The sequence below is a fragment of the Hesperophylax consimilis genome, chromosome 1, assembly GCF_061612785.1.
Source record: "Hesperophylax consimilis isolate HC1 chromosome 1, BYU_Hcon_1.0, whole genome shotgun sequence".
NCBI classification, from domain to species: domain Eukaryota; kingdom Metazoa; phylum Arthropoda; class Insecta; order Trichoptera; family Limnephilidae; genus Hesperophylax; species Hesperophylax consimilis.
In genome coordinates this window covers 38,419,051-38,443,764 of record NC_142836.1, presented here as the reverse complement: position 1 = coordinate 38,443,764, position 24,714 = coordinate 38,419,051, and the positions used below count along the sequence as shown (strand labels likewise).

Sequence of the window (24,714 nt, the reverse complement as noted above, 5' to 3'; positions counted from 1 at the left end):
TTCCGATTCGAAGTATTAGGTACGCTAATATGAGAAGAGTTCAGAAGACTGGGTATCCGTTCACGGGCCGCCAGTTTGAGATCGCTGTCCTAGACATTATCTCAAGGTCTCTCCAGGGTAAGCAATAAGTACCTGAGTACTGTGAGTAGAGTACCGATACCGATTATTGGTTGCACAAGACGTGTTGTAATACAAATTAAAATGTATTACATGCATGAACGGTACAGTTATTTTACTGTGGCCCAGGTCCGCATTATGACAACGGCAGCTCTTGAAGTAAAAACAGTCGTGTAACTGGATTATTAAAGAAATTTTTGGGAGCAATCAATTTGCAAGTATTAAACGTATGTATAGCAGCCCAACAATGGTAATTATTAAACTTTTACACTTTATTGGTTCACTGAGGAACAGGTTACACAGGTTACATCGTTCCTATCAAAGGAAAGTAAGATGTTCTCTTAACCATTTTACATTTATTTCTCTGGGTTAGCTGAACTCCGAAGCAGACGGTTTACGAAACTTCGCTTGAGTCAGACTCGCCAGAGGTTAGGTAACTTTGTCACCAAAAGGGTTTCAACGAGTATATTCTCTAAATATTGAAGACAATATTAGTGATTTCTAAACGAAAATCTGAAACAGAAAAATCAGAAAAGGAAACGGTCACATCTGGGACCAGATGTGACCGATGTGACCGTTTCCTTTTCGTCCCAGATGTGACCGTTTCCTTTTCTGATTTTTCTGTTTCAGATTTTCGTTTAGAAATCACTAATATTGTCTTCAATATTTAAATATTACAATTTGAGGTTTTACTCAATAAAGTTATTCCGAAAAATTAATGAGTATATTCTCACTCCGGGTTAGCTGAACTCCGAGGCAGACGGTTTTCGAAACGTCGCTTAGGTCAGACTAGCCAGAGGTGGCCGAAATTAGGTAACTTTGTCACCAAAAGGGTTTCAACGAGTAATATTCTCCCAATATTTTGTTCGAGTTTCGTTGAATAATGTACGTACGTACCTACGTTGGCGCGCTTTTACAATCACAACGAAATGGCACGGCACCATTCGTCTCATTTTTAACTATTATTATTTAGTGTGTACGAAAGAGCGAGGACACTTTTTGACACACTTGCTAATAACAGCTGTTGAACACGAGAAACAATTCCAATGATAGTGACGGAGTGTGGATTTTTGAAGTGAAACTTCTTTACGCGCGTCATGCAATTTCGTGGACCGGAGTAAAACCAACTCATGACCGAAACGAAAATGCGGGACCGATTAAAGTTCATTTGATCTAGTCAAAGTTTTGAAGTAAAATATAAATGCTTCTTAGCTCATCTCGACAACTGGCGTTGGTGGTGTAATGGTCAGCATAGTTGCTTTCCAAGCAGTTGATCCGAGTTCGATTCTCGGCTATGGCAAATTATTTTTTTGTTTTTAACGCCTTTTTTTTTTTCAATGGTTGACGATAATATCAATCCACTAAGTAATATTTTAGGCCTGTAGAATAATTGAAAAGTTAAAGAATGATATAAAATTTTTTATGATGTTAACGATAAAAAAATAAAAAAAAACATAAAATTACCATAAAAAATGGGCCAACGGCACGCGGTGTTCCCAAGCGGTCACCCATCCAAGTACTGACCGCGCCCAATGTTGCTTAACTTCGGTGATCGGACGAGAACCGGTGTGTTCAACATGGTATGGTCGTTGGCAAACGCTAAACAATATTAATTTCTATTCTACCTGCAAATAAATATATGAAAATTAGTATAAAAAAGCCCTAATAATACTGAAAACATTAGCAAGGTGTGTGCGACGTTGATAAAAATAATCATTACATACGCGCTTGAAAAAGATCGTAATTACATCCATAACTTTGTAGGAATTTTTTTTTTCAATGGTTGACCATAATATCAATCCACTAAGTAATATTTTAGGCCTGTAGCATACTTGAAAAGTTAAAGAATTTTATGATATTATTAATTATAGTAACGATAAAAAAATAAAAAAAAACATGAAATTACCATAAAAAATGGGCCAACGGCACGCGGTGTTCCCAAGCGGTCACCCATCCAAGTACTGACCGCGCCCAATGTTGCTTAACTTCGGTGATCGGACGAGAACCGGTGTGTTCAACATGGTATGGTCGTTGGCAAACGCTAAAAAATATTAATTTCTACTCTACCTGCCAATAAATATATGAAAATTAGTATAAAAAAGCCCTAATAATACTGAAAACATTAGCAAGGTGTATGCGACGTTGATAAAAATAATCATTACATACGCGCTTGAAAAAGATCGTAATTATATCCATAAATTTGGAGGAATTTTTTGAAGTGAAACTTCTTTACGCGCGTCATGCAATTTCGAGGACCGGAGTAAAACCGACTCATGACCGTGACGAAAAAAAGGGATCATTTCGCTATAGGAGCCTAGCTAATATTATATACCTAGTTTAACTCACTCTCCTAACTCATCTTCGCTGTCTACAGGCAGAGCGCACGACTGTGGTCGTGAAGAACCGAGGTTCGATCCCCGCTTTAACTAATTTTTTTTTTCTTTTTTTATAACTTTTAATTTTTTTTATCACATGCTACTTATAAATATGTCAATAGACAGAAAAAAAGAGAGAATGAAATGAAAAGAGAGAGAGAGAAGAATACTAGAAGTTTCACTTCTGTCTTGCGTAGGCTTGACACACCCATTTTTTTTTATTACAACATAGTAGGTAATATTTATTTATATTACCCGAACTCCCCTGATAAAGCTGATGCTTGTGCTCAGGATAGGATTTTAAAGCGATAAAAAATTGACATTTCCTGTAAATCTTTATAAAAAAAATCGAACTTTCGAAAAAAAGGTAAAAATCGTTTTCAGCTACAACAAAATTAGTAATAACGAATTTTTCAAACTTATCACTCTATCGCACTGAAAAGTCACGAGCCGCCATTGGATTCTCGACAATATGCATGACAAAAAAAGTTACAATGAAAAAATATGGTTAAATCAACCTTAAAAGATCCTCCACACAGCATTCCATGTTCTGGTGTGTTGAAAATAATAATAATAATGCGTAATAATTACTTTAATGGGCGTTTTTGACGAAACATGAAATAACCAACTATTTTGTACTTGACAAAAATGGTGTAGGTAAATGAATTTATCGAATTCGTAGAAAAACACAACAAATCATCTAAATACTATGCACATTTACGACTAGGACGAGGGATGCTGTTGTTTAGTATTTTCACCCCGCGCCGCCCGCCCGCTCTGGCTTACAGATGTGATGACCTATAATAGGTCATGTTTCGAGGTTAGAAAGCATGTTGCTTCCCGGTGACTCGCGCTCTACTTCAGTGAACCTATGGCGAGTCTGACCTAAGCGACGTTTCGAAAACCGTCTACCTCGGAGTTCAGCAAGAGTTCAGCTAACCCGGAGGGAGAATACAGGGTGTATCGGCACGTACCCGACAAACTTTAACCAGCTATTCCTTAGCACATTTGGAGTGAAAAATGTTATGGGCACTTTGCTGTCCGGTAACATTGTTTTTCAATTTAAAAAAAAAAAAAAAAATGGGTGTGTCAAGCCTACGCAAGACAGAAGTGAAACTTCTAGTATTCTTCTCTCTCTCTCTTTTCATTTCATTCTCTCTTTTTTTCTGTCTATTGACATATTTATAAGTAGCATGTGATAAAAAAAATTAAAAGTTATAAAAAAAGAAAAAAAAAATTAGTTAAAGCGGGGATCGAACCTCGGTTCTTCACGACCACAGTCGTGCGCTCTGCCTGTAGACAGCGAAGATGAGTTAGGAGAGTGAGTTAAACTAGGTATATAATATTAGCTAGGCTCCTATAGCGAAATGATCCCTTTTTTTCGTCACGGTCATGAGTCGGTTTTACTCCGGTCCTCGAAATTGCATGACGCGCGTAAAGAAGTTTCACTTCAAAAAATTCCTCCAAATTTATGGATATAATTACGATCTTTTTCAAGCGCGTATGTAATGATTATTTTTATCAACGTCGCATACACCTTGCTAATGTTTTCAGTATTATTAGGGCTTTTTTATACTAATTTTCATATATTTATTGGCAGGTAGAGTAGAAATTAATATTTTTTAGCGTTTGCCAACGACCATACCATGTTGAACACACCGGTTCTCGTCCGATCACCGAAGTTAAGCAACATTGGGCGCGGTCAGTACTTGGATGGGTGACCGCTTGGGAACACCGCGTGCCGTTGGCCCATTTTTTATGGTAATTTCATGTTTTTTTTTATTTTTTTATCGTTACTATAATTAATAATATCATAAAATTCTTTAACTTTTCAAGTATGCTACAGGCCTAAAATATTACTTAGTGGATTGATATTATGGTCAACCATTGAAAAAAAAAATTCCTACAAAGTTATGGATGTAATTACGATCTTTTTCAAGCGCGTATGTAATGATTATTTTTATCAACGTCGCACACACCTTGCTAATGTTTTCAGTATTATTAGGGCTTTTTTATACTAATTTTCATATATTTATTTGCAGGTAGAATAGAAATTAATATTGTTTAGCGTTTGCCAACGACCATACCATGTTGAACACACCGGTTCTCGTCCGATCACCGAAGTTAAGCAACATTGGGCGCGGTCAGTACTTGGATGGGTGACCGCTTGGGAACACCGCGTGCCGTTGGCCCATTTTTTATGGTAATTTTATGTTTTTTTTTATTTTTTTATCGTTAACATCATAAAAAATTTTATATCATTCTTTAACTTTTCAATTATTCTACAGGCCTAAAATATTACTTAGTGGATTGATATTATCGTCAACCATTGAAAAAAAAAAAGGCGTTAAAAACAAAAAAATAATTTGCCATAGCCGAGAATCGAACTCGGATCAACTGCTTGGAAAGCAACTATGCTGACCATTACACCACCAACGCCAGTTGTCGAGATGAGCTAAGAAGCATTTATATTTTACTTCAAAACTTTGACTAGATCAAATGAACTTTAATCGGTCCCGCATTTTCGTTTCGGTCATGAGTTGGTTTTACTCCGGTCCACGAAATTGCATGACGCGCGTAAAGAAGTTTCACTTCAAAAAATAATACTAATATATTGTTATTTTACTGTCTAATATTCTTTACAAGGTACCTGGTTCATTATGAAAGAATGCATTTTCAACAAAAATTTCAACTTTATAATATGATCTAACAAATTATAACACATTTGATTCTTGATACTGGACCACAGACATAGGAATTAATAGACGAGAAGATAAAGGCGAGGGGTAAAATCAACTGTTGAAGAACGAAGGGAGTGAAGATGACTGTGATTCGTCAATAAATCAATCTGACAGTAAATAGGCATCTCGCATTATAATATCACCATTTACTTCTTAAAAGTAAAATCTGCTTTGAATGAATATACATTTTTACATGGGAGCGCAAATTACTCGCCATGTTATGAACAAATTTGCGAAGTCCAAATTCGGCAAAGTAAGGCAGCTTCTATATTCAGAGTCGTAGTTAGTTTCAGAGTATTTAGTTAAGACACTTTTATAAATGTTCATAATTTACTTCCCAGCAACCAACCAGCTTTGTGTTTCGCGTCCAGACGTTTCTCGATGTGATAGTAACAACTGATTCATATTATACGATGTGAATATGCTTAAAATAAAATAAAATAATGCTTATATATGGAATGTAATACGACAATTGGGTTTATTCTCTTTTTTCGCATCTATTTTTACCAGTTTTCATAGTACAAGTAAACATTTTGCCGTGTTATTTCGTAAAATGAACCGATGATGCCTCGACCATAGTTCGCACAAGAATGATGACGTCACGTTTTCAAATATCACTTGAGGCCGTACGCGAGCCCAGCCGGCTCAATGGAACCGGTATGGGGAGTGGGGATAATACGCTTTTAATCACTTAGGGCAGGTCTACTAATATTCATATGTCTATGTACTGGACAGAACTTAAAACGCAGTAATTAGTTGTTTGAAGCGGTACATAATAATCTATTTTATTCTGTCCGACATTTACAACTTCAATTCAATTGCTCACAGCTTGCAACTAATTTTCCATCGTGAGCTATGGAGTTTTGAGATCTCCATTTAACTGTTAACCAATAAGGAAAGATGTCTTATTATTTGTTTTATGTTACAATTAGAAAAAAAATAGTAGTGATACCGTGATGAATTAATTTGTTTCGACGACGAATTGAAGGGAATATTAAATTAATGTAATATATTGTGTATAATATATAAAAAAAGTTATAATATATGCGGCGTTTCACGCCATTTGCGGTTGCTTCGTTCCTTTCCCAAGAGTTGAAGTTTAGCCCGGCAGTTTGGCTCGCGTATGTATACGTACATTAGATTATAAATTCTTCTCCAAGTAAAGATCCACGCGAACGCTTGCATGAGTTTGCAAAACCAACTTACCTGTGTGATTTGACTGATCCAATGAATACATTAGAATATTTAACCACTAAGGGGTTAGTCTGGGCGCCCAGACGGACGTATAACAAACAGGTTTATATCTCCGGGCATGCTTTTTAGGAGAGGAAAAGTACCACAAAAGTTTCCAATACCATTTAAATTACAATATGTAGGTATTCACAGCGCTCCTACTTCTTCATCTGCATAATATTCATCTTCACAAGCTGTTGCTGAATATGATTGACTTGATTAATTGATTTTTTGCTGAGCACCAAATTATAATCGTATTTATTTTGCATAGTGTAAGCCTTATTCGCATTGTTCTGAGAAGTCGAGCAGATTGTTTAAAAATGTTAATCAGACTTGTCAAGAATGCCTAAGAAATATACAGAATACCTTGAATAACTAACAGTGTGAAATTATGGTTGTTTTCACATTTTGGCTAGACATTGAATAGAATAGGTACATATAAACAGTGGATGGGAAAAGTATTCACTCAACACTAGTAAGAGTACACAGTGATAACCTCAGTATTGTATTTACCTAGTATTGTATGTATTTACCTATATGTACCTAGTAAGAGTACACAGTGATAACCTCAGTATTGTATTTTCAAAATACATGATTACGTTGCAATAATATGAAAGTGCAACGTAAAAATTTAACTTCTTACTTGAAGTTTAATGTCAAGGATTAAAGCAACATAATTAGCGATGATACTAATAATGTATTATTTTTATGAATCAATTAATGTAAATTTAACATTAAGCATTATAGATGTATTTACATAAAATTGCACTTCACACGTTTTTGCTATACCTACGCCTCCGATATATTTATGGTACACGCATTGAAGAATGCTCGCGTTTTTCTGGACTTTTGGGAGAATGTTCGCATTTGTCTGGACTCTGGGCATTTAGAAGAATGCTTTAATTTCTCTAGACATTTGGAAGAATGCACTCGTTTTTCTGGTTGTTTAGAAGTTTGTATGCTCGCAGTTTTCTGTGTATTTATAAGCGTGCTCGCATTTCTCTCAGCTCGAAATATGAAAAATGCTCGCATTTTACTGGACTCTGGACATTTGGAAGAATGTTCGCATTTCTCTTGACATTTGGAAGAATGTACTCGTTTTTTCTGGTTGTTTAGAAGTTAGTGTGCTCGCATTTTCCTGGGTATTTAGAAGCGTGCTCGCATTTAAGAGATTGCTCTAATTGTTTTGGGCATTCAGAGGAATTGTTCGCATTTTCCTAGGTATTTAGAAATATGCTCGTGGATATTTGGAAGTATTCTTGCGCACTACGCGTAATGCCCTATTGATAACTTGGCGCCATTGAACAATAACTATATCGACGCTTGGTAGCATATACACACACCGAGGAATATTGCCGTGGCAAGTAAAAACAAAGCGGCTTCCCTGAAACTCTCAAAGAAGACACTGTGTTTTTACTCACCACGGCAGAATTGGTAACTGCATGAGAGTATTGATTTTGTTTGATAGCAGAGATATTATATAATATGTTATCGCGGTGAAATGGTGTTATATTTATAAAACAGTGTAATATGATTTGTCCCCAGGTATGGAGTGGGAGGCTCCCAAGAAGCAAGGATTGTACGACCCTCAGAATGAACACGAAGCTTGCGGAGTTGGTTTCGTGGTCGCCATCGATGGAAAACGAAGTCATAAGGTATGTCCGATATAAATAGTTCCTTATATTGATTCCCAACCTGGCCAATATCGCCCACCAGTAGGCTATTTAATTACTCGTGGGGCGATCACAAGTAAAAGTGCTTTGGGGGCGATTTCAGCATGATTTTGGGCGATATTTTGCTTTATTGTAAACACAAGATAATTCAGAGCTATTTTTGTTGAGATTATTGATGTAATTTATATAAAATTAAGTAAAATTAAATATAAATATAATTGATGAATGCATGAAGTCTAAAATGGTATTTGAAAGAAAGAGTACGAAAACAGTTATGCTATGCAATATAGTTGTGAATGATGAATACTTGGTACAGGTGGATGAGTTTGTGTATTTAGGAAGTATGTTTATGAGAGATGGGAAGGCTAATTGAGATATCGAAAGAAGGGTAAATGCAGGTAACTTAATGGAGGACCGAACGCGGTTGGCGCTAACAAAAGATTGAAGTTCTGAATTCATAAATTAATCGGATTCTACCTGAACTCTGGAAACATAGAAATTCTTCAGGTATGATTTGAGATTTTCACGACCAAAATAATTATAGTGATTTGTTTTTGGGGTATTATGCCGTGATGCGCTACCTCCTTCTTTATAGTCCAGTCAGTGGGGAGTTTTACCTTGCAAAAGGTTAGGTAGTAGCGATTTTGATATATGTTGTTAAGATTGGGACTCTAAGGAAAAAAAAAAGTTTTCGACCTTGGGAGGGTCGAGCTCGACCCGCCATCTTGGATTGAAGGTGCCAAAATTTGTTTTTTTCAAAATAATTGTGAAGTGGTCGTTTTTACAACCAAATTGTTCAAGGCAAACTTAAAGACAACTAAATTACCTACATTTTTTGTAGAAAGTTTTTTTTTGTAAGTCTAATAGGTAACGAGTTACAGCGGTTGAAAGAAGAAAATTTTGACAAAAAATTGTAAAATCCAGTTTTCTTGATAAATTTTGTATTATGGTATTTTTTTGTAAGTCTAATAGGTAACGAGTTACAGTGGCGGAAATATGAATATTTTTCTAAAAAATTATGAAATTCCCAACTTTGTAATTTTTTCGGGTTATTCATTACATAATTATAATAATTTTGTAAACTCATTTCCACACCACCATGAGGTATAGTACATGGCGCATTTTTTTATTGTGGTATCTCCAGTAGGTCTACTCCACAGATATATCAGCGATGGTAGATTTCGAAATTATGTTACATTACTATGAATTATGTAACTATAAATTATGTTACTTAATAACAGTCTTCGTCACCAATGTCATCATCTAACTCATTGCCTGTAATACTGAGATTCTGGGCTTTCATTGACAAAATCTCTTCTTCTTCGTCCTCGACATCGATGTGAACCTCTAGCGAATTTCAGCATGTTTGACCATTACAGCACCCACATACAATAGAACACTTCAATCCAGCTTTCGTGCAGCTACATGCAACGCCGCATCCTTTTTTACAATTGCATGAAATAAATTTTAATAAAGTCTCGGGTGCTGGTTTCTTTGTCATTCTTACTGGAACAAGCCCGTTGGTGTCACGTTTCCAACCCCAGTTTCTGGATTTTTTTGGATTTCATACCATTTTTGGACTTGATGGTACGTTCTAAATGCATGGTACCGTGCAGCGTCGTTCGTTGGTGGCAAAGAGGCAAGATTGAATTTGCTTTTTGTTGTCGACTTTGCGAAACGTTTGTAGCGGACTTCTTCCAAGGTTTCCTTATCCATGTCACCCCCGTACAAAGCAACAAGAAAGCGTGTTCCTGCAACTGCTATGTCTTCTGGTGTTGCATCATGTTGTTTGAAGATTCCTATCGTGGCATTGAGTCTTGTGTCGTTTTGCACAAGCGAACAAAATTTGGTTTTTCCTTGGTTGAAGAAGGACGATGTTGTATCGCAACCGCTAAAGGCATGAAGAAACAGAATATTCTCAGCCGCCTCTTTGAATTTCACACTATTCGCGGAACACAGTCTTTCAAAAGTTTTGCCTCTCCCGGGTTTGCGAAGATATATACTACTTTCGGGTGGTGCTAATGCTGTCAGCAGAACTAGGAGATCAACGTCTTCGCCAATAATGAAAACAGCGTCATATGATGAACACAAGGAAATCGCAGTATTGACAATCAACTCATCAGCATCTTCTTCAGCCTGCTTAACTGTAAAATCATCCTGTATAAATTGCTTTGTTAGCATCGAAATCAGACGGACTTTGTTATTTTCATTGGCTAAAAATCGTTCTTGTGAAACTTGAACTGGAATTGTTTCATCGAAAAGAACATCTGCAGACATGAGCATCCAGGCAACGTCCTGTAACCAGGACTCTAATCAGTGTTGCCAAGTCAGCTGTAGACTAGGATCCCACTATAACAAATCAACGTCATCGAGCACACGGATGATGCTATATAAGTATATTGTTACGTAGAAATATTTTAAAATGATATTGTGTAATATGTTCGTACAAAATTTATCAAGAAAACTGGAGTTTTACAATTTTTTGTCAAAATTTTCTTCTTTCAACCGCCGTAACTCGTTACCTATTAGACTTACAAAAAAAAAACTTTCTATATAAAATGTTGGTAATTTAGTTGTCTTTAAGTTAGCCTTCAACAATTTGGTTGTAAAATCAACCACTTCATAATTATTTTGAAAAAACCAAATTTTGGCACCTTCAATCCAAGATGGCGGATCGAGCTCGACTCCCCCAAGGTCGAAAACTTTTTTTTTTCTTTAGAGTCCCAATCTTAACAACATATGTGAAAATCGCTACTACCTAACCTTTTGCAAGGTGGAGCCCTTTTTTATCCCCCACTGACTGGACTATTAGCCAACGTTTCGAAAAACATTGCAGTGTCCATCATCGGGGCAGATGTGAAACGTTGGCTAAAGAAGGAGGTAACGCAACACGGCATAATACCCCAAAAACAAATCACTATCATATAAATTCTTAATTTTTGGAGTTTGTTTTGGTTTTTTATCTTGATAACCTTTTTTACCACGAGGATCAAAAATCTCAAGTTTGTTTTTTGTTTTTAAGTTCATACGTAATATAATTGTATGTAGGTGTAGGTTCATTAAATCACAATATTCCATTTTTGTTCAAGTTGTTTTTAAGTTCATCAATGTAACTTGCAGAGGTTTTTTTCTGAACTAACTATATGAATTCATGCTTCTCGCACAAGTTTTGATGTTCATACGTTGTATTTTGTATGGAAATATGACTTCATGCTTCACGCACAAGTTTTGATGTCCACACGTTGTATATTGTATGGACAATTTTCATTTTAAACTCGACTAAAGATAATTGGCTTCTACAAGACGTAAATCTTTGTTGAACCGCTCTGCAGTGCAGTCGGCTATTTACGATATATATTTATGTAACTTACAATAATATTATTAGTATAATGTTAACACGGTGTGACGCAGGAAGCATTGCGCCGATTGGAACTCATGTCGACCTAATAATGTATTGCGCTTCCAAGTGTCCCAGCTGTTATTGCATGATGGATGGGTTTTTGTAGCTCTTTGCCGATCAGATTACCAGCCACTTGCATCAAGTGCGAATTAACTCGAGCTAAGGGGACTGAATGTGATCGACCAAGCGGACTAAAGCACTGACGGTAGCGAGTGGTAACGCTGCGAACATGAGATTCTAAACTCCAGTATTGAAAATGTTTATAAATTAATTAAACTAATCACGGAAAATCTGGACAAAGTCGAATTTGCTCTAGCAGGCATAGAAAATCGATCTTTCCGTGGGGTTTATTTGAATTATTTCTGGTGAGCGTATTACTAAGTTCTCAAATATTTCTAGAAGGATCGCTCGGGAAGTTACTAAGGTCCTGTTTTTATTAATATTCCATATAAATACCTTACATCCGTAGGGATCCCTCTAGAAACATTTGAGATTTTAGTAATACGTTCATCAGTAAAAATGTGATCCCAATGTTATTAGTCTTGTGTCCCCAGTACAAACTTTGGCAAAAATGCCCGAATAAGTAACAAGATAATGTATGTACTTACCTACCGAGATAATGTAAAGTTAAAAGACAGTGTAAATGTAAGGTGACGAGTAGGTGTTGATGTATGTCGTTGTTGTGTTGCCAGATCGTCCGCGATGCAGAGACGCTGGCTCGGCGCATGGAGCACCGTGGGGCGTGCGCCTGCGACAATGACACCGGGGATGGCGCCGGGGTGCTTACCGCAATCCCACACCATCTCTACTCCGATGAACTCAGGTAAGACCTCCCTTCCCTAATATCTTGTGTCTATTAGTTACCTATAATCTTAGAAGTAAACCGAAACACGTGTTTCTTTTACTAATCTGTGGGTGGGTACTGGAATGGATTTCGCCAATACGTAAGATATTATTTTTTACAGCTTTCATTGTATTTCATCCGGCAGATTGTTCCTCTGGCCGCGAGATGTCTGATCCAGGTGCGTCTGGGGTCTAGATTTTGGCAACTACTGGCAACTGGCAAGTGTGCCTCATATCTCACATACACACTCACCGCTCGCACACATTAATTCGCTATTTTTTTTATCTGAGCATTGAACTTGGCTGGCGCCCGTGATTATAATTCGCGCTTGTAAGGTCAAGGTGATAACATCAATCTGATATTGTAAAGTTGATACATATTTTCAACAACATTTTTTTTAACAGAAAGACAAACATTCCGGGGTTACGAATAACCTGACCATATTTGAAAATCTCCTATATTGCTAGTGTTGTGATGGAGGACTTAGCTAGCCGAGGAATTGATCTGAACCAAATTTCTTGTACCATGGTGACATTAACATAAACATATTGGATAGTAAAAATAGTGTAATTACAGAATATCAAAATCTACTCAGTGAAAATGGTTTAGAAAGTGTAATATTAGATGTGACTCGGGATGAAATATTAAATGGAAAAAATGTTAAATCATGTATTTATTGATCATATTGCGATACATAACCGCTATAACACTGTATTTTCATGCATTGTAACTTATAAAATATCCGACCATTATGTAACAGGAGTAGCAATAGGGAAAGAGGTAATTCAAAAAGATTTAAATTAAATTAGTTAGAAAAAAAATGATTATACCTTTGTATATTGAAAAATTCTAAAAATAATAGATTTCCTTCAAACAAACTGAATACTACTCAGTTTTGTAAGATACTGTAAAATACAAATGTAAAAAACAACTGAATAAATAAATCAATTTTTTTTAATTGAACGTTCGACGCCTGGGTGGGACCCCAACACGATGCCAACTCAGCTTACTGACTTGTCAAATATATTATAATGTAGCTTTAAACCACAAGGTTTATATTATAGACTTTTTCACTTCAAATTATATTGAAACTGGAGTACCAGTAGTAGTGTAGTATCGAACTCGGTCATAATCGTAATCACGATTTTGAAACACAGGCGGTTTGCGCGACTTAGCAATGTCAACCATATCGCGACCTGCGCAAGAACTAAATAGCCACCTCAGAATTTCAAGGTCACTTCAAAATACCCATTATCTTCTTTAATTTTGCGCTCGCCTAAAAGTTACCACGGTGGTCTTAATTCTTTATTGACCACGAAATGACAGGACAACGGTCGATCAATAATTAACGCGGAAAGACGGCAATCGTTATGCGAATGATTTATTCACTTGTGTAATTCGAAACAGATGATCAACGCGATGAAACAATTTCAATCTCACCACAACCAGCTCAACGTATACGTGATCCCTCTAGAGTTTCAAAGTCATTTCAGAACGAACTTTAATGTATATTTTTCGCACTAAGGGTGTGGTCAAGTTATCGCGGTGGTCTCAATTGGCCGCGGAATAACAGGACAAATGTCGATCAAATGGCCGCGGAAAGTCGGGAACCGATGTGGGAATTGGAACAGGTTACCGATGCGAAGAAACAATTTCATCCTAATCTGCGCAAAGACTACGTGGTCACTCTCGAATTCCAAGGTCATTTCAGCATGTACTTCTTTTCTCACTCGTCTAAGTGTCAAGTTATTCAATTGGCCACAGAATGACAGGACGACGGTCGATCAATTGGCCGCGGAAAGGCATCAATTGGTATGCGGTGACGTAATTTATTTAAACACTAAATAACTACGCCGTAATCCGTGCTAACCCTTTCAATAATATTGTAGACTTTACACGGCGTACGGTAGACGCTGCTCGCTGTTGACTTGGGGATTAAGTGAAACCTACATCGTTCTTTGAGCAAATATTAACACGGTATCAGTACGTGCTAATGATAATAATTATTATATCCGTTCACCAGTGCCTAATCCAATAGTTACATTAAACCTTGAGTAGGGCATAGATTGCACGAATAAATCACATGTTTGTAAAAGGTAGTTATATTGTGGTTTGCCTAGATTAGATTAAATTGAACAAATATTTTGTTATGACCACTGTATTTGTTTCTAGTTTCGACTGGTTTAGATAGAAAATTTCCTTTGACTAAATTAGGAACTAATCTTGATAATAGGTTGCTTTTAACTGATGAAGATATCACACTGACAGTAAAAAGATTCCCAAGATATGTGTACAGTAGTATTACATAATAGAATATAACGGATTCAGATTCATTAAATGTTTTACTAAGATAAAATTCTAAATGTATAATCCTACAATCTACGTGGTCGAAGTTATCGCACGTTTTATTGCCGTGTCCGCATTTGTTTATTAGTGAAGAGTTTTACATCGTAGGTACTGTGAAGTTTTGGTAACACCAAGGCAGACGACTGGCTTATTACCGCTGTACAATGTGTACACTTGAATAATTGCACTTCAGTAGGTATTACTGCATTAGAAGCCGGGTGAAATCTTCTATTCTGAAATCTGACTATTTATCACAATCACCACATATATAAGGGAACGAACATTTACAGATCTCTTGGTCGTGGAAAGGCAACCTTCATGCAACTGCAATAATTCTGAACTACAGTATCCTGCAGCCCAGCCGTAATTCAGAAGCGAGTGTAGTAAATAAAAGTGGGTGATTGTTTATTCGTCGTTGGTGACAGGTGACAGATTTTTTATTGAAAAAAGATGTCATCAAGCAAAACTACGTCTTCTTTTATTATTAATAATAATAATTGGATGATTTGTAAAGCGCCGTTTTTGTGAAAAATCACCTCAAGGGCGCTGTACATATATATTACACATTTCTACAATGATCTATGTTATTACTAAATATATATAGAGATAGGTAATATACAGTACCATACTTACCTGGTAAGTCACTTGAGATTAACACTGTTTTTTTTGTTGGTTTATTAACTAAATTTAGATACGGTACCTACGCACGCACAGGACATAATTGAACTTTCCGGTATTTATTTTAATAATATATATTTATATTCTTTAATGAGCTTGTTTAGGAAAGGAAAAGCAAATTTTACTCTGGGCGATACTACAGTACAAGGTTTTGATCAGAATTCATTTTCCTAAATGTGCATCGTCCCTCGGTATAAGACATGTTTCGAATAATGTAAATCCAATAAGAAAAGTGTGATTAGGATGTATTATAGGCAATACAAGAATTACTCAAAAATCACTGAACTGTCGTTCGGGTACGTCCTGACACATCATGTATAATTTTTTTCTTATTTATTTATTTAATTCTTAATAAGCATTTCCAGCTGAAGGGTTAACTTGTAAATATAGCTAGCCCAATAACAGGCCAAGGATTCAGACATGTCAATTTCTCGTGACTGCCTCGACCGTTTCGGTCCAATCATTTGGAACAAAAAACAAACCCAGACATGCAGGCGAGACGTTTTGAGGTACAGACTGAACCTAAATTATGCTGGGGTACCTAAATACATCAAGCGATAACAAGTAAATATCTCAATAAAAACATGCATATTTTACGTACATTTTCAACAACATTGTTTTTGACAAGTTTCCTTAAAAAATCCTGCCTTTGTTTGAAAATTTAAAAATCTGTGAAAAACTTTTATTTATTTTTATACCTGCATAACACATGGAGCCAGTGAGACTATGGCATCCCAATAGGGGTATATTGTTAGGCTGAAGGTAGAATGGTGAATTGTGGTCTTATACTAGGGTGATACTGAGTGTATCTTCCACTCTGGAACGTGCCGCAAATACAAAGTATACTACTTAAATGATTAAATTGTGAAATAACACAAATCGATCAAATGAAATTTTCTTGCGCATGCTGGGATTTGAACCCGCGACCTTCGGCTTGGTAGTCGAGAGCCTTACCCCTCGACGACAGAGGCCGTCACTTAGAGTAGTGTTCTGGATTTTCGCTCTAAAAATGATAAATGTAATATTATCGTCTTGGTTTATCTTGCAATATATTGATATATAAAGTTATGTGTAAGATTAGTGGTTGTTGAAGATTTAATAACATATTGAATTGATATATAATAGCTGTTATTAACTTATAACGTAGGAACATGTATTCATTTACGTATGCATAATAACACTAACATCATTTTCAGTGGGGACACTGGCTGTAACACTGGGAAAGATATTTTATTTTATTTTACGAAATATCCCTTTGGATTTATAACAAAACAATTTGTCATTCCTTTTTTAACTGGGTAAACGCGATAGGCCGATAGTGTGTTAAATTTGTAAACGTGATAGGCCGATAGTGTGTTAAATTTGTAAACGTGATAGGCCGATAGTGTCTTAAATTTGTAAACGCGATAGGCCGATAGTGTCTTAAATTTGTTTCCAATATTTTTTTCACACACAGGAAGTATATTTGCTTAGCAATATTTTGTTTGCACGTCTTTTAATCTCTGGACAAGTCATGTGGTCACACAGATATTGCTGTGTATAGAAAGAGAAAACACCACACTTTATTTTCAAATCTAGAAGTTAACTACAGAATAATTAAAATGTGCACCTTTATGAAACCAAAGGTACCGACCGCATTTTGAAAAAAAAAATAAGAAATTTCGTGATTTTTTTTTTTTTAAATTATTTTTATATGAAACGACAAAAAGGTGACGTGATATTAACGTTTGTAATACATTTGTCTAATAAAATGCGTGTGTTTTTTTTTATAAATTTTAATTACAAAAAACCTAAAGTTAGCCATTTTTATTTATGTTTAATGTTTGCATTCAAAATTTTAGTATTTCAAAAAATATATGTGTGTTTCTAATAGTAAAATTTGAAAGCGTATTACATCACCTTTCAAAACATTGTTTAGTTTTCGGATACGTTCAGAAATATTCCATTTATTTGGAAATTATTGCAAAGCGGAAATACTCCGAATATGTCTGAGGCTGAGGGGTTTAAGGATCGACGCAATAATTATATGCTCGTAAAATTAGACGAAATGAATGCTGACTGCTTCACTTGCGCGTATAAAAGTCGTTTCAAATAAACGTACAAAATTAGTTATCTGCTCATATTCAAAAGATATTTAAACTCATTTGGATAATGAAAATACATATATTTTACCGGAAATGTATATGGTATCTAGGAATTGTATACAACTCCAAGGAAATGTATTCAATTCAGAAGCTATTTAGGAAATGTACAAAATATTGTTTTAAAAATCTACATACATATCCTGGGAAATGTATACATTTCCTAGGAATTGTATATAATTCCACTATCGTTTAGGAAATGTATAAAAATAGTGCTTTCTGTAATAAAACACGATGTTTTATTTGTTATATTCTTATAAAGTTCAACTTAGGTTAGATGTTTTACAAAATATAAAGTTAAACTTAGTTTAGGTTAGGTTAGGTTAGGTTAGGTTAGGTTAGGTTAGGTTAGGTTAGGTTAGGTTAGGTTAGGTTAGGTTAGGTTAGGTTAGGTTAGGTTAGGTTAGGTTAGGTTAGGTTAGGTTAGGTTAGGTTAGGTTAGGTTAGGTTAGATTAGGTAAGTAAGGTTAGGTTAGGTTAGGTTAAATGTTTTAGATTTCCGATTGCTATTTAGGAAATGTGTCTAATATAATTTATTTCACACATTTCCAGGCGATTTTAGATACATTTCCTAGGAATTGAATACAATGACGGATTACTTACATTTCCGTTAACATATACATATTTGGATAATAAACACTTGGATAATACCACAACTTGAATAGGACTTTCACAGAACTGAAATATTAACTTTTAAATTTGATGAGTTGTTCTAATTCTATGGAACTACAATAATAATAATAATAATGATAGAGTCATTAATACTAAAAATTATAGAAAGCATATAATCAAAGATACAAATCAAATTGATGATTTATGTAGAAAATGTTTGGCTTTTCCGGAAACTATAGAACATATTATATCGGGATGTTCTATATTAGCACCGTCCGAGTATACATTTAGGCACAATCAAGTTTTAAAAATAATTCACCAAAATTTGGTAATTAAACATAACTTGATTGACTGCCGTAATGTAGTACCATATTATGAATACGAACCAAATTCATTTTTAGAAAACGAATTTTATAAAATATATTATGATAAAACTATACTAACAGACCGAGCGATTAGTCATAATAGACCCGATATAGTTTTACATGACAAAATTAAAAAAATAACTTATATCATTGATGTCGCTATTCCAAATTCCTGTAATATTCAAAAATCTGTTAGTGAAAAAATAAGAAAATACACAGATTTAGGAAATGAAATAAAAAGAATTTGGCATTCTCAGACTATAAAAATATTACCATTCGTTATTTCGGCTACTGGCATTATACCTAGCTCTCTAATTAAAAATTTAGGCGTATTAGATCTATCAAAAAAATTATATATAAAGATGCAAAAGTCGGTCATTTTGAATACATGTAGGATAACAAAAGATTTTTTAAATATTTATGTTGAGGGATCAGTAGGATTTATAGGCCCTGTTAGAAGTTCTACCGAGCCGAACCCTCTGATATGAAAATATCTGGAGACGGTGAATTATTTTCCCATTTGATCTCTGGTGATTTGACGTGTTGTTCTTGTATTGTTTTGTATTTATTTTGCTTATATAATGCACTTACATAATGTTGATTGACTAGATGATCATTTGTGGAAAAGTGAGTGGAAGGGTTAAGTTTTTCCTTTGGGGAAGACTTAACCCGGACAACTAAATCGGAAGTTTAAAAAAAAAAAAAAAAAAATTTGTAGAGCGCCGTTTTTGTGAAAAATCACCTCAAGGGCGCTGTACAATTTATTTACTAGGATCTACATTTGTTATTTAGAAAAGATACCAAAACATACTTACCTGGCAAGTCACTTCCAACAAACACACTTATATTAAAAAGTTTATGCTTATAAAAGATAGAACTGCACGCAGAGGACACTATATCAAAAAACACTGGTCGTCGCATGATCTTAAGTCTGCTATAGTTTTTATTTTAATTTAAATGTATTTTAACCGTCTTAAAAGCCTACAAATTGTTAGTTGTTATCATTTTTATTTATTTATTTTTAATTATTATTTTTATTTATTTTATTTTATTTTTAGTATTTTTTACATTTTGTTAATTTAAATTTAAATTGCCGTCAACTGTGAAAGTGGAGGTTTCTGAAATTATGGATACGACTGTCTGAAAAGGTGCGTTTTAAGTTTAGACCTAAATTCTGTCGAGTCTGCGATCATTCTCAAATCATGTGGCAGTCCATTCCAGGCTTTAGGTCCTGACACGGCAAAAGCACGCTCACCGAACTTAGTATCTGGTGTGCGCTTTGGTTCCTTCAACCTTCCGATAGCTGATGACGTTGCTGACCTAAGGGTTGACTGTCGGGAATTGGAATCTTCTGGAATACACAATTCTGATAAATAAGCCGGAGCCATTCCGTTAAGTGACTTAAATACCATCCAGCATACCCTGAACTGGATTCTTTCAGGACATTTGAGCCAGTGCAGATTTTTGAGATGCTCTGAAATGTGGGAGTATTTAGATACTCCGGTGATAGCCTTGCCGCGGCGTTGAAAACGGTTTGTAATTTGTTGATTTGACATTTAGGGAGACTTGCATATATTCCGTTGCAATAATCTAGACGTGAAACAACATAGGAATTGACTAGCAATTTAGTCGCCTCTGTTGGCAGGTTTCTCCGCACTGCTTTAATTTGCCTTAATTGAAAGAACCCCGTGCTTACAGTTCTGTTCACCTGAGTTTTAAGGGAAAAATTAGCGTCCAGATTGACACCCAGTAATTTGATGCACGTTTTTGGAGTGATGTCACTTCCGGAAATGGTTATTGGGGAGTTTTCAATGTTATGCTGACGTCTGCTTGTAGCAGTCCACAGAAACTCAGTCTTTGTGGGATTCAGTTTCAATCTATTTGAGGTCATCCAGCGAGTAATTGCTTCTATACACTCAGTTATACGAATTTTTAGACTGTTTATTTCTTCTGGTAAGCAGTAAAAATAAACTTGCTGGTCATCAGCGTAACAGTGAGATAGAAGGCCGAATGATTCTATTATTTTAGCGACATCATTTGTGAAGAGGATGAAGAGTAGTGGGCCCAGAACGGACCCTTGGGGTACTCCAGATGAAAGGGTTGCATAATTTGATTGGTTTTTTCCCACTTTTACGGCTTGTAAACGGTTGGCCAGGTACGATGTCAGCCAGGTCTTAACATCACAGTTTAAACCAAATGATTCATCTAATCGTTTAATAAGAAAGTCATGGTCAATCGTGTCAAATGCAGCACTCATGTCCAAGACTGAAAGAAGTGCCAGTTTACCCGACTCAATGGCAGTAGTTATGTCCGACAAAACGCGTAGTAACCCGGTTTCTGTGGAGTGGAACCGTCTATATGCAGATTGGTATTTAGTTAATAATTCATTTGAATTTAAGTGACATATGACCTGTGAGGCAGCGATTTTTTCTAATATTTTTGATATAAAAGGCAGATTTGAAACGGGTCGGTAATTTGAAAGATCTTCAGCGTCCAGTTGTGGTTTTTTAATAATGGAGTTACGATAGCTGATTTAAGGGATTTTGGAAAGTCACCCGTGCTAAGTGACTTATTGAAAAGATGAACTAAAAAGGGAGCAATTTCATTGCAACACTTTTTCAGTTGCCACGTTGGAATAGGGTCGAGCGAACACTGCTTGTTCGGTGAAGTAAGAATTAATTTCCTTACTTCTTCTAGGGATGTAGGTTTGAAGGCAGAAAGGTTTTCTCTATTGCATTTAGTAAAATACGGTGGTGGAGCGTAGGTTGTTAGGGCTCGTATTGACTCAATTTTGTCAAGGAAAAACTTGGAGAAGATTTCCGGAGCTATGTCGATTGTATTTGGTGCATGGACATCAGCAATGACTGTCTTAACCGAGTTCCAAAGACTACGTGGATTTTGACGCTCTGAAGTGATCCTATTTGTCCAATATTCAGATCTTTTTGAACGGATTAAGATCATGTACTCTTTTTGAGCCTGTATCCAATCGTTCCGTGATGTAACCCCCGAGTGTCTGTAGGACCTCGACTAATATTACTTCCTCCAAGGGCTAAAATGAGCATAACAGTAAGCTAAGCAACCAACTATTGTTAAAAATCCAACGATATAAAACTGTCGATAAATCACTCGTTCTCCAGACTTTTACAGGTCTTAGATCTTAGTTTTCTTTTTTAGGTCCAAAAACATTCAACATCGGAAATGAAATTTTTAAATGCACTAAATGACTAAAGCAAATGCAATTCATAAATGTAGAAAGCGTGGATTTATTAAGATTTAAACAATCTTTTTGAATGCAGTTTAATGATCTCGGAATAAATATCACAATTTTTCAATGTATTATAAATCATGTTCATTCCGATTTCGGCAATTAAAAATATGAATGGACAGTTTCTGACTAATATATTTGGTTTAATTGCATATTATGTACATAAAAAATTCATAGAATAATTATTGCAGAGTTTCTGTTTTTTGCTTAGTTTGATAAATCTATATAAATAAAAATGTAAATGTTCGTTTGTTCAAAATCTTAAATCTTCGAGTTATAAGTTATTCACCGATTGCTTTAAAATTTTGACCCAACGTTGTATTCAAATACGTGTGAGTTTTTGTATACCTATATTTTAAAGAAGTCACCTGTGACAGGTAAAAACATGTTTAAAAAAAAAAAAACAGCGCCATCTGTTGGATGTAAAAACAATACGCGCTATTGTTTCTCTATCTGCATGTATGAGCCACAGCAACGGGTGGCGGGATACAGCTAGTCTTTATATAAAAATTCAGCCTGCGAATGTTTGTGCTCGTAAAACTCGAAAAGTAGTCGACCGATATCGCTGAAAATTTCAAAGTTTGTTCTTATTAGTACCAGGAGTATTTTTATAGTGGTTTGAGTGGTTTAAAACGTCGAGGATGCCAGAGGAATACTTAAGGGGGGGATAGGGTTAATTCGTACGAAAAAAGTCATTTTTTTGTAAATTTTTTTTGACAACACAGTTAAAATTTCTTTATTAAATCTAATAGGACAGTAAAGTATGACATTTTAAGAATGTTTTATAAAATTTTCACGGAGAAATATTAAAAAACACGGCAATGGCAGCAATTATTCGGACGTGTCTCAAAAAAAAGTAGAATGGCGGTGACCCTCATAACTCGGTGCTGGGTCATCTGAAATCAAAAAATCAAAGTTCATTCGTTAGATAATAGTTTTTCCCAGGTAACTCTGGGAGGGTTTTTCGAAATTTTAATTTTTCACTTTTTTGGAACACTTTGAAGGGAAAAACGCTATTTTTAGTGAAAAAAATCGGCTAATTTGTTATTGTAAAATAATAATTATTAACAAATTTGAAAAAAACTCTCCAGCGTTACCTCGTAAATTATGTACAGAAATAGTTTTCAAAATTTCAAAAGGATCGGTGCAGTAGTTTTGAAGTTATGACGGTCACCGACTTTGAAAACGTGAGTTGTGGGAAAAACGCTATAAAGTTTTGAACACTAAAAAATCTGGTATTAAACGTTTATAAGCAAATTTTATCGACTTACCTCACACTGAATCATCAATGCCAGGTCCATAAAGGATGTTGCTATCATCCATGATGTCTAAAGCACCTTTTTGCTCCTATCTACGACGAAACCTGCCTTCTTTAGTTTGTTTCTCAGCTTCCTGCTCTGCTCGGCTTATACGTATGGTCGGGTAGGGATTTAAATCCGACAGGTATAAAAATACTCGTAACTTCGTCAATTTTGCTCCAATCAACTTGAAATTTGAACACAATATTCTTAGCATATTAAGCATTTATTTAAAAAAAAAATGCAAAAAAAAAATTTAAAACCCTAGCCCCCCCTTAACGCAATATCTTTGCACTGGAATGAGATTTGAAGTCGATGTAATGTAGTTTTTTTAATAGTCACATTATGTGCGAATGGTGGAAGAAATCGGACACGCCCGAGAAAGACATTAGCAATAGCGAACCATTACAGAGTCCACTTGTAATTAATAATAATTAAATCTTATTAACTTATTATTAATTTCATAATAACGTTGTATATGTAATTTTATGTTCATTTGTTATCTTTTCATCTCGTTGTTTTATTTATTTTTACTTGAAAAAAATAACTTTATTTATTTTATTGTTATTTACTACAGTTCGTTTTAAAGATCTTAATTTAACCTTTGACATAATAATATTTATTAATATAATACCTACCTACAATAGTATGTCGCACAAGCGCATCTCCTCTGCCGCAAGTCAAAATATATTATGTAGGCATGTCGAACCTAGTTTAATGGAGGATAAAAGTAGGTATGAAGATAAATCTCGTTTTAGGTATGTGTAATTTAAAAACAAATATAGGAAGATATTGTCATAGAGTGGTGATATTCCAATTATCTCTATTCAGAGTCGAGTAGGTAATATAGTAATATTAATATAATAATAGTGTTTTAATAAAATATTCCTTACATTAAATTATTCCATACAAAAAATATTCCATGCAATAAAATAATTTTCACTGATTATCGGAAAAGACTTTACCTTACCCAGAGCTAGTAAATTGCATCTAATTGATTTTTTCACAATTAATTATTTTAAAAATACAGTATACGAGTATATATAATAAAATGTAACGTTTTAATTCTGAATGGTGGTCTTTGTAAATATACTACTTACATTTTATATTGTATTTTAAAATAATTAATTGAGAAATAACACACATTAATTAAGGCGATGCACTACGTCGTGTAATATTTTAAATCGAGCCGCTATCAATAACACCCCTTACGTAGATGGCGATAAGGTTTAAATATCCGCTTAACGCCATCCGCCTGTTTTGATTTATGCAAGAAAAAAACATGGCCAAAAAGTGCCTTTTATTTTATTTTGTGGATGTTCAGGCTAAATATTATTTTTTTTCCGATCGTTTTATAAATAACTTAATTTTCCACATTATACAATAAAATCATAACCGAAAATGGGTTCGTAAGTAGGAGATTTTGAACTTTAAAGCAGTTTTCATAGGCCTTATACATTATTTTTTTCTGGGCTTATAAAAAGACTTATCTAAAAAATACTCGATTATTTCAAAGGCCATAAGATGTATTCTACTCGCAGTAGTTAATTAAAGCATCTGAAACATTTCTAGGCGACCAAATTTTCAAACCAAAAACACATGATTTTGCATTACTACGTAGTGCAT

The 24,714-nt window shown here is 35.0% G+C and overlaps 1 protein-coding gene and 4 non-coding genes across 5 annotated transcripts in view; 3 read left to right on the top strand and 2 right to left on the bottom strand.

Moving 5' to 3' along the window:
• LOC149426826 (uncharacterized) overlaps positions 1-24,714 on the top strand; it is a 106,145-nt gene that overhangs the window by 7,703 nt on the left and 73,728 nt on the right. The window contains exons 2-3 of the mRNA XM_089633484.1: positions 8,012-8,121; positions 12,232-12,362. Of these exons, the coding sequence (XP_089489610.1) occupies positions 8,014-8,121; positions 12,232-12,362 (239 nt within the window). The 5' untranslated portion in view covers positions 8,012-8,013. The remainder of the gene's footprint in view (positions 1-8,011; positions 8,122-12,231; positions 12,363-24,714) is intronic.
• LOC149426830 (5S ribosomal RNA) lies at positions 1,593-1,711 on the bottom strand. The gene has a single exon (XR_016303312.1). It is a non-coding gene; the product is annotated as a 5S ribosomal RNA (ribosomal RNA).
• On the bottom strand, positions 2,035-2,153 carry LOC149426829 (5S ribosomal RNA). The gene has a single exon (XR_016303310.1). It is a non-coding gene; the product is annotated as a 5S ribosomal RNA (ribosomal RNA).
• LOC149426828 (5S ribosomal RNA) lies at positions 4,124-4,242 on the top strand. Its single transcript, XR_016303308.1, has one exon. It is a non-coding gene; the product is annotated as a 5S ribosomal RNA (ribosomal RNA).
• LOC149426827 (5S ribosomal RNA) lies at positions 4,566-4,684 on the top strand. Its single transcript, XR_016303306.1, has one exon. It is a non-coding gene; the product is annotated as a 5S ribosomal RNA (ribosomal RNA).